Source organism: Hylobates moloch, unplaced genomic scaffold (genome assembly GCF_009828535.3).
Source record: "Hylobates moloch isolate HMO894 unplaced genomic scaffold, HMol_V3 SCAFFOLD_8, whole genome shotgun sequence".
Lineage (NCBI taxonomy): Eukaryota > Metazoa > Chordata > Mammalia > Primates > Hylobatidae > Hylobates > Hylobates moloch.
In genome coordinates this window covers 117,446,927-117,458,001 of record NW_026652283.1, presented here as the reverse complement: position 1 = coordinate 117,458,001, position 11,075 = coordinate 117,446,927, and the positions used below count along the sequence as shown (strand labels likewise).

The 11,075-nt window shown below is 43.1% G+C and overlaps 1 protein-coding gene across 1 annotated transcript; it reads left to right on the top strand.

Moving 5' to 3' along the window:
• Window positions 1–2,524: 2,524 nt before the first annotated feature.
• Window positions 2,525–4,861, top strand: DEFB135 (defensin beta 135). The gene is made up of 2 exons (XM_032159152.2): window positions 2,525–2,652; window positions 4,692–4,861. The coding sequence occupies exons 1-2, from the start codon at window positions 2,589–2,591 to the stop codon at window positions 4,859–4,861; spliced, it is 234 nt and encodes a 77-aa protein (XP_032015043.1). The 5' UTR covers window positions 2,525–2,588.
• The last annotated feature ends 6,214 nt before the right edge of the window (window positions 4,862–11,075 follow it).

Below are 11,075 nucleotides of genomic sequence, written 5' to 3'. Positions count from 1 at the left end.
GAGAATAGTGAAGGCCAGTATGGTGCAATGCAGTGAGAGACAGAACAAATGAAAGGACTTGGGTGGGGGGATAAGCCAGGGGCCAGGCCAGTATCCACACTAAAAACTTCCCACTTTAACCCAAAAGGAAGCCATCCTGAAGAGTTTTCCACAGGGCACATGCATGAATCAATTTCAGTTTTTATGAAAAGGTCATTTTGGTTACCAAGTAGAGGATAAATAGGATAAATGGTAAATATTTAAAAATGATATGGGAGCCATTTAAGAGGCCATTTACTGAGTTTAGTGACAGACAGTGATGGCATGGACACAGTGACAGCAGTGGAGACAGAAATGGGCTAGTGTGAACTGTATGTTAGAGGCAGAACTCGGAATGTCGATGAGCAATTAAATGTGGACAGGGTGAGGGAAAGGCGGTGTCAGGATCATGCCAGTTATCGTTCAGGAGATTGTGAAGTGGGGCTTACTTGTCCTTGGTGTGTGGAGCCTGGGTCAATGAACAACTTCCAGTCACCAAGGCTGCCAGGAAGCAGTGTCCTTAGAGAAGAATCTAGCATTTTGCCAAGACACAGAGATGGAAGAGTGTTCTTGGGGAAGACATAAAGTAGAAGGTATGTTTATAGTAGAACTGTGGTTCTGGATGGCACAGTGGGAAGGGTTGAGTTGGAGACAGAGGGAGTTGCTTGGAGAACAGAAGATCAGGACCATGGCAGCTGAGAGAGTGCAAATCAGTCTGTGCCTAATGCTGCAGGTTGGAAAGTGGGTCTCAGGAGAGTCCCTTAGAGCATTTGTGCTTGCTTGATCTTTTGTCTTTGTGCTCCTCAAAACTCAGGTCCTCTATTCTTTCTCTGTTTACTGATTTTCTGCTCTGCAGTTCTTTATGAGTCTTTCACAGATGTGCAATCTCAACCACATCACAAACATCCTGAAGTTGGAAAACAAGACTCCATTGAAGTGGCATATATTTGATGCATTCTTGTGAATAAAACAAGGACAGAGAGAGGGAAGCATGTGTTCCTAGTCCTGGCTATTTCACTCTCTAGCTGGAGAAGCAACATCTCTAGTTTTATTTCTTTAAATAGAGAAGGGGGTCTCACTATGTTGCCCATGATGATCTTGAACGCCTGGGCTCAAGCGATATTCTCACCTCGGCCTCCCAAAATGCTGGGATTACAGGCACATGCCACCACACCTGGCCAATATCTATAGTTTTAAATGTCTTCTTCCGTTACATGGGTCTAACAGTTCCTTAAATATATGCTCTATAAAGGACTGTTCTTAAGAGTTACTTCATTTTGCCTTGGAACAAGCCTTCCTGATAGGCGGGACTGATGGAGTACAACCTTTTTTTTTTTGAGACAGAGTCTCACTGTGTCACCCAGGCTCGAGTGCAGTGGTACAATCATGGCTCACTGCAGCCTTGACCTCCTGGGTTCAGGTGATTCTCCCACCTCAGCCTCCTGAGTAGCTAGGACTACAGGTGCTCAGTATCATGCCTTGCTAATTTTTGTATTTTTTGTAGAGATGGGGTTTCGCTATGTTGCCCAGGCTGGTCTTGAACTCCTGAGCTCAAGCAATCCACCCTCCTCGGCCTCCCAAAACGTTAGAATTACAGGCATGAGCCACTGCACCCGGCCAGGTCTACAACCGTCTTTACAAGTGAGAAAACTGATGGTCAGTGAGGTAAAAAGTAAGTGCTTTATTAAAAGCTTGTCAAGCTACTGCATGCAGAGTCCAGACCAGAAAGACCTTCTAATTCTGGGTTTTGTGTTCTTCATACAGTATCAGTGAAGTCGTTGAAAAACTTAAAACACTTCAAAAACTGTCAAACACTGTCGACTTTAGTCCCTCCAAGCAAGAATTTTGTCATAAATTGTTTGTATGCCCCCCATTACCCGGCACACAGCATATGCTCAATGGGGAGCCATAGACTCAGTGTTTTGCCCCGGGTCATGTTGCAGGGGTTATGGGGACTTGCCTTTTCCGTGCTGTTTTTGAGGAGCTCTTATTTTCCTAAAGACATTGCAGCTATACCAGAATTGGGCAAGGCCATACTTTAGTACTTCTGTAAATAGGAGTCAGGGAAGCCTGCTTATAAGTCGTGTTGCTACCATTTAGGATCTATGTGAGCTTGGGAAAGTCATTTCTTCTACCTGAGACTCCTTATTTTCATTTTTAAAATGGAGAGAATCATGCCTACCTGGATTTCATGTGTGTGTAAGGCTGAAAAAAGAAAAAAACTCTTTGTCGACTATATAAGGCAGCCTTATGGTTCTCTGCACACAATAGGCATTTGTTAAGTGGATGTACAATGAAGATACACAGACACCTACACAGCACCCTACCAGGGCCTAGAATAGGGCTGCCTACACAGTGTTCATGCAGTTGCTAGCATGCATGTGGCACCGAGGAAGTGTGCTTTAATGAAGGGATGTCATGTTCAAACAGACATTTTGCTGATTGGATTGCTCAGTAGAGCAGGCTGTTCTTTTTCCAAAAGGTTCACTAGCCATGCAGCTCCCCATCTCTTCAAAGCTGCATAGAGAGTGACTCTCCCATGCATCACAGCTGCTTCTTTGCTGATTGACATGGCCACAAGGAGTGTCCTCTTGGCCCTTGTGGTCCTCGACTTACTCTTCTATGTTCCACCAGGTAAAATGCAGTCCCCTCTTTATAGAATTAGGAATAGTAAAGGGAAAAAAGGTGTGAGGTTCTACAAGAGCGAGAAAAAGGCAGGACTTGGACAAAGGAAGCTGCAACAGGGAGGAAGGTGAGCAGAGATGGACATGCTGGGCTGGTCCAGAGAATAGAGAAAAGATGCAAAGGACATAGAACAGGAGGTGGCTTTCTTCGGAAAAGAAACTGGTTATGGATTTTGGTTTGGGGAGTTGGTAAAGTTTGAGGGGAAGGCTGGACTGTTGGTACTGGTAGAAGTAGGGCAGAGCAAAAAGATGAGACTTTCAAAGAACAGGGAGGACTTGGGGATGAGAAGGAGATTGTTCTTTGAGGACTCTTAGAACTTGCTTTCCACAGTCAGCCACCCGTGTTATTTTTCACTCATTTAGAAGCCAAGGGAAATTTTATGCTGGGCAGAATCCACAGACACAGCTGGTTAAGATGTATTACACTAACTTATAGCATGATGAGGTCCTATGAAACATCAGTCTGAGAGGTCAGAATTTACATTCTCTGGACAGAAGCCAGGAACTTGGTGATAATGAGAAGAGTCTACTTCAGTCACTAAAGTGGAGGTTCTCAAAACTGTTTTGCTTGTGGTTTTCTGGGGTCAGCAGAGAGCCCCTACCCTTTGCCTCAAACCTTCATATGTAAAGTGTATCACTCAAGGACCAAGTGTGAAGTGTTTAAGAGACAGATATGAGGCTGGGTGCGGTGGCTCACGTCTGCAATCCAAGCACTTTGGGAGGCTGAGTTGAGTGGATCACCTGAGGTCAGGACTTCGAGACCAGTCTAGCCAACATGGTGAAACCCTGTCTCTACTAAAAACACAAAATTAGCCAGGCATAGTGGTGCATGCCTGTCCCAGCTACTCGGGAAGCTGAGACAAGAGGATCACTTGAACCCGGGAGGCGGAGGTTGCAGTGAGCTGAGATGGTGCCATTGCACTCCAGCCTGGGCAACAAGAGTGAAACTGCCTCTTAAAAAAAAAAAAAAAAAAAAAAGAAAAAGAAAATGAAGACAGATACGAATGAGGACCATGCTGAGATGATGGCTGATATCCTGCATGGTGGGACCTCTGGACACTTTGCAATGTGTCTCTGCTGGACTCATTTGTCCCCAGAAAAGTGCCTGAGGTCTAGTGAGCACACGGTGGGCAAGTTTGCCTGCTAATGGCCCTTGACCATACCATATTGATTATTTTCACACCACAAAGGCTCAATCCATGAACTCATGGGGGCACCTGGGTGGAGAAACTGATAAGACTTAGATGCAAGAGCAGATGATTCAGTAGGGGCAACTCAGGGCCGCCCTTACCCTCTTAAACTGCCTTCCTATTACCCCTCCTCCACCCTCTGGTTTCCAGAGGCTCCCAGTTCTTAAGGTGTAGAAAAATTACTAGCAATAAAATTCCATATTTGTCTCAGGTATTTCAAATCATTTCACACTCATTCTCCCATGGGTGCAAAGTACCCACGGGAGAATGGGTACTTCTTAAGTACCTTGTGATTAAGCACTAGACAAAAAGTCATGCAGAATGTTATTGGGGAATACAGGGGTAGAACTGTAGGCTTCTAAAATTCCAGTTCAGTGATCTTTCTTTCTTTATGCTGACACTTTGATAATCACAAACTGCCTCAGGTAGCTATTCCAGACCCTGCATGCCTCCTGGTATGGGACCTCTGCAGACTCCTGGGATGACTTCGATGTCTGAATATACTTTCTGAAGCAAATAGTTTCAAGCTGAATGTGCTGGGTCCTGTTAACTCCACATAGTTGATCAGTAATTCATGTAACTAATTGTGGATTCATATAATGGCTTATAATAGGGCCCCTGGAAAACAAGGTAAGAGCAACTGAAAAGGGGCATCCAGCTATAAAATGTCTTGAGTATCTTTGATCGTGTCTAATTCATTATTAAAAAGTGAAAAGTATGGTCTGAGGTCTAATTTTATCCATGACAACATGGCACTTCAGGACACTAACTGTGCATTAACCTTTGTTTCTCTTGGCAGGTAGAAGTGCACCCAATGCCTACATACAAAAAATCTTTGCTTCATGTTGGCGACTGCACGGTACTTGCCGGCCAAAATGTTTAAAAAACGAACAATATCATATTTTGTGTGATACTACACGTTTGTGCTGTGTAAACCCCAAACATTTACCTATACTGACTGGGAAATAGTTGTGAGTACCTGAAAGCTGTTGCTTATTTCCTTTGGGAACCCAGATCCCTCTCAGTTGCACCATTCGATTAAAACAATGGCTTTAGCCTGTCAGTGTTCCTGTGTCTGCTGTATTTCTCTTTGTTGTGTCTCTTACAGAAATACTCTAATTCCTTGTATTCAGTATTTTTCTTTTTATTAATTTATCGCTACTCGGAGAGGCTGAGGCAGGAGAATGGCGTGAACCTGGGAGGCGGAGCTTGCAGTGAGCCCAGATTGCGCCACTGCACTCCAGCCTGGGCGACAGAGCGAGACTCCGTCTCAAAAAAAAAAAAAAGAAGTCTCTTAAGAACTTTTTGAAGTATAACATACAATTAAAAAATGTACAAATCATGAGTAAACATCATCCTGATGAATTGCACAAATTTAACACACCTGTGTAACCAGCACCCTGCCCCCTCAAAAGAATATTACAACATCCCAGGCACTACCAGTCACTACTCCACACAAAATAATTCGTAGCCTGACTTTTAATAGGAAGGCCCTGACATCTATTTTTGAACTTTATATAAATGGAATTGTAGGCATTCCTTTGTGTCTGGCATGTTCCACACTACATTACTTTTGTGAAGTTTATTAATCTGTTTCACGTAATTGTAGTTTATCCTTCTCAATGGCATATTGTAATACATTGCGAAGGATATTACAATTTATTTGAATATTCTAAGTGAAGATGGTCTTATTTGTAGTTTCCAGTTTTCACTTTTATAAATAGGGTTGTGGTTCAGGGATTTCTGTGGGAGTTATATACCTAGGAGAGAAATTGCTAGGGCACAGGCTATGCATGCATTCAGTTTTAGTAAATATATAGCATCTGATTGTTTTCCAAATTGGTTTTACCAATCTACACTCTCATCCGCAATGTGTGAGCATTCTTGTTGCTTTACATTCTTGTCCACACTAACAACTCACAGGCCTATAAAACAATAACACAATGAAAAAACATATCTAGATAACAATTAACGTGATGAAAAAAAGTACTTCATATTTCTATATTAACATTGAATGTAAATGGCCTAAATGCTCCACTCGAAAGATATAGAATGGGAGAATGGATTGAAGATCACAATCCAAATATCCACTGTCTTCAAGGGACTCACCTAACACAGCAGGATTCATATAAACTCAAGGTAAAAGGGTGGGAAAAGGTATTCCATGCAAATGGGAATCAAAAGAGAGGAGGAGTAGCTATTCTTATATCAGGCAATGATGGGAAGGTGGGAGGTGTTGCAGATCCCTTATTATATCTTCCTCCCTTTGGAGTTTAGACACAACTGACCAGCATTAGCATTAAAACAGCGATCTTAAGGCTGAGAAAACAGACTGTGGCAATAAGATGCCAAATTCCAACCTGAATCTGGTATAACAGCACATGATAGATAGTGGGCCCCAAAGAAAATACAAGTATTTTATCGTAAAATACATTTCTTTGACATATTTTGAAATAGCCCTGCAAAGCTGTCTCTTGATGGGGAAATTTGCATTCTGTAGAGAATCTCCTTCCCTTACTAGGGCTCTTCAGGAGAGTCTGACACTTTTTAACCCATTGCCCATTGAGAAAAAAAAAGTGCAGCTGACCAGTGCTCATACGATTTTATATAACACGCTTTTTGAAGCTGATGCAAATCTGACTGACTTTCAACGTGAAAATAAAATATAAAAACTGTTCTTGGAGTCATTTGTAAACAGAAATTGTCTCTAATCCTAATGCAGCAGAAATGTGTATGTTACTTTAGGATTAGAGACAAGAATATTCTCAGGGCAAACAGGAAATGGGTTAAGGTCCAGTAAGAGATATTCACATCTATTCTCTCTGAAGCCTGCAAACTAGAGGCTTCATCTACATGACAGGGACTTTGGCTTCCACAATCCCACCCACTCCCTCCCGCCTTACCTTACCTTACCTTAAATTAACTCAGGCTGACTTTAACTCTTTAGGCAGAACATAACTCCCTCAACCAAATGCCACCCAGGACATCTCTGAATCCACCTATGAGTCGGAAGCTCCCCTCCCCCTGCTTTGAGATGTCCTGCTTTTTGGGCTGAGCCAATGTATATCTTTTTTTTTTTTTTTGAGACAGAGTCTCGTACTGTCACCCATGCTGGAGTGCATTGGCCTGATCTGGGCTCACTGCAAGCTCCACCTCCTGGGTTCACGGCATTCTCCTGCCTCAGCCTCCCGAGTAGTTGGGACTACAGGCACCCGCCACCATGCCCGGCTAATGTTTCGTATTTTTAGTAGAAACGGGGTTTCACCATGTTAGCCAGGATTGTCTCCATCTCCTGACCTTGTGGTCCACCCACCTAGGCCTCCCATAGTGCTGGGATTACAGGCTTGAGCCACCGCGCCCGGTGAACCAATCTATGTTACATGCGTTGATTTATGTCTTTGCTTGTAACTTCTGTCTCCCTAAAATGCATAAAATTAAGCTGTAACCCAACCACCTTGGGCACATGTTCTCAGGACCTCCTGAGGCTGTGTCATTGGCCACTTTTCTTAACTTTAACAAAATAAACCTCTAAATTGATTGGCTAAAATTGGAATAATTTTAGCAGGTGCTGGAGTCTAGGGAATATCCCTGATTGCCTGGTACTTGGGTGATTAGGGTGAGTGGATAGGGTCCCATAGTATGAAGGCCTGATAAAGGAGGTGGTTGAGGTGTGGACTGTGAGTTGGTTGGTTTGAAAAGCACACTGTGGGCAAGTATTATTTGAAAAGCATACTGTCTCTAGAAGTTGGCTAACTCTGTGAGTGGCAGACCCTGCAGGTCCAACAAGGCTTCAGATGCCAAATTATCAGAATACAGAAAATATAAGATGCTCTCTCTGCCTTTTAGAACTGCTGTGGCAAAATTTCTCATATGGGGTGGCTTAGAAACGACAGAAATTTAAGAGCTAGGAAGTTTAAGATCAAGGCACTGGCAGATTTGGTGTCTGGCGAAGGCCCTCTTCCTGGTTCATAGATGGTGGCTTCTTACTGTGTCTTCACATGTGGAAGGAATTTGAGATCTCTCTTGGGCCTCTTTTATAATAAGGGCACCAGACCAGGCGCGGTGGCTCATGCCTGTAATCCTAGCACTTTCGGAGGCTGAAGAGTGCAGATTGCCTGAGCTCAGAAGTTTGAGACCATACTGGGCAACACAGTGAAACCCTGTCTCTACTAAAATACAAAAAAATTAGCCAGACGTGGCAGCGTACGCCTGTTGTCCCAGCTACTTGGGAAGCTGAGGCAGGAGAATTGCTTGAACCTGGGAGGCAGAGGTTGCAGTGAGACGAGATTGAGCCACTGCACTCCAGCTTGGGCAACAGAACAAGACTCCATCTCCAATAAACAAATAAATAAATAAATAAATAATTAAATAAGGGACCAGTCCCACTTATAGAAGCAGATTAGAATGGTGGCTGCCAGGGATTGGATGTGGGTTAAATGGGATGATATTTGTCAAATAGTACAAACTTTCAGCTGTAAGATGAATATGTTCTGGGGATAAAATGTATGGCATGGTGACTATAGTTAATAATATTGTATTGTTTGCTTGAAATTTGTTAAGGAAATAAATTTTAAGTGTCTTCTTCCCTACAAATGGTAACTATGGGTGGTAAGGGATGTGCTAATTAATTTGACTGTGGTAATCATTACATGATGCATATGTATATCAAGCCATGTCCTGCACCTTGAATATACAATTTTTATTTGGCAACCATACCTCAATAAAACTGGAAAAAATGTCAAAAATTACCTCTAAGTAAAAACGACTTTCCCTAAAGACAGAGCTTGTTTTTACCCTTGAGGATTCCCAGAATCTCTATTAAAAATTCTAGATATCCCAGATGAATTCTAGATGTTGCTTTTAGACACTGCAGTTTTCACTACTGAATAAGATTTCAGGGAGCGATATTCAGAAAGAATTTTGAAGAGAGTTTGCTCCACGTTGTGACAAATCCCTTCCCCATTTTGTTTCCATACAGATAGATTTGGTAAATACTTAAATTATGTTTTAAAAAGCTTTGGATCTTGGAATTGGGTTTCTTTTGGAAGTGTCAGTGTACAGAGACCAACCAAAGTTAGTGAATATCTGTTCAGGTTCCTTCTGCAAAGCTGGAGGGTGTGCATATAACATACACGCTTTCTCTCAAAAGAATGAAGTTTGCAGCTACCTTTGTTGTTACAGAGTTCATTTCCTGACAGGGTATATGGCTTGTCAAGGGTAAGGTGAAGGCAGTGCAGGATTAGCAAATTTCCATGGGAAGGAGCAGGGAGGTAGGATAAGCAGGTTTAATATTGGCTAGTGTGAATAATAGAGCAGGGTCTAAGGCATAGAGGTTGCCTGGCCCTGATGTAATAGCCTTATGACATCATGTAGCAGTGGAAAGTTCTGTCCATGCAGGACTTAACCAGATTCTGGAGAGTACTTTGTAGTCTAGAGAACGTAGACTCTCTCCCTGGCTTTGGGGATCAGCTTTCTAGTTAGTCTGTAAAGCGTCATCACACCTCATTCTTCAGACTGTCAGCAGGCTGGATTGTTTTCAGGTTTCTCTTTATCTGTATGTGCAGAGAACTTGCACCCAACTAGGAGGAGTGAGATGAAAAGCAAGCCTAAGACTGTCCAGGATGTTATGAGGCCAAAGTTTCAGAAGATTTGGTGCTCTTCCGGTAGGGACCCTTCTGCCTCCCTCACTGTCTGGCAGTTTTCCTGGCCATGTCTGGATGCATTCACTTTGCACACTTAGTAACCATAGTTACAATTCCAGGCCATCTCTGATCCCATTCAATTTTAACCAAACTTCTCTACAGTCTACGTAGGGAGTCTGGGCCTCAGAGAGGACACATTCTACTGGATTTTTAGTATCATCCTCTCCAAAGACACCAACACTGCCTTTGCTCAAAAGTTGGACATTTGCCGGAAGTACAGAACTCCTTACAACCCCTCATGCTTTTTCACCCACTGTTCTCTTTTCATCCCTTCCCAGCAGCCATGTACGGTTGGGCAGGCAGTACCGTCATCTCAGCTCCAGAACTAAGACGCTGTATCCTTATCCTTGTACCACATCAGCAACTGGCTATTTGCGACAAGAGCCCCATACTCTCGGTTCCACATCACTAGAGACCCTGAGCCATATCCAGAACTGAAGATCATGAAAGTTGCTCCACGGCCAGAATGTACTCTCCTTTGCCACCCAGTCTGTATCCTGAGCAGCAGATACAGAACTCACACATTCATGCATCCATAAGGGTGAATGTTGTTGAAAAATCAAGCAAGAATTCACCAGTGTAGCCAGTAGGGCCAGAAGCAACTTGACAGAAGTTGCTAAGTTTCCCTGTTACGCCTTCATAAAGTTTATTGGTAAAGAAAACCATGAGTCCAAATGGATTTAGGCAGTTTATTAGTTATACATATAACAAAGCAAGATCAGCATGGTGTTAGCCTGTAAGCCACAGGGTGACACCCATCCAGAGGGGTCAGATGATGAGCAGCAGAGGTGGCATCACTCTGCTGCTAAGGAGCCAACACTAAATCACAGGACGGCAGTCTTATAGCCTGTAGCTGAACCCTAGGGGCTCAGGTGGGAAGTTCCATTGCTCAACTGAAACTAGGGAGGTGGATGAGAAATTACCTTGTGCCAGTCCATCACAAGATGGCCTCTCCTGTTCCAAAGGAACTTCAGGGTCAGACTCAGTCCAGACTCGGGCCAGCCTGTAGTTAAGCACTGCCTATGTGGTTTATGTGAGACATGTACAAGGTGGTCAGAAGGCCATGGCAAATCTGCTTCTCTAAAGTTGGGAATTTCACAGAAATGGGAAATGGGAAGCTGAAGCGAAGGTAGGACACGACTTAGATGTCAAAAGTTGTTTCTCTTGAAGTCTCTCTAAATAATAAGAATATCCTCTATGATTAGAGGGAGAAACAGGCGCTGATAAGCACACTGGACATCACTTTGAAGTGAGAAAATATCTTTTGCATTGTTTTTGTGAAAAACCGAGCTCTTTTAAAGGAGGCTACAGCTCAGCTCTTTAAATTTAAGACCACAAGAGTCTGCTGGCTTATAAAAATGCTAAAAACCAGTAGTCATGGACACATCATGGTGTCACAGTTTGATCTAAATTCCCTGGTTTTGTGAAAGATGGCAGAATCAAGGGCCTTCAGGATAGTGGCCATTCACTGGTTTCTTATG

Bases quoted from the DNA above. Each gene is read 5' to 3' on its own strand.
- DEFB135 (XM_032159152.2), top strand. From the start codon at position 2,589: ATGGCCACAAGGAGTGTCCTCTTGGCCCTTGTGGTCCTCGACTTACTC. The intron at 2,653-4,691 runs GTAAAATGCAGT...TTCTCTTGGCAG, and splicing joins ACTCTTCTATGTTCCACCAG to GTAGAAGTGCACCCAATGCC.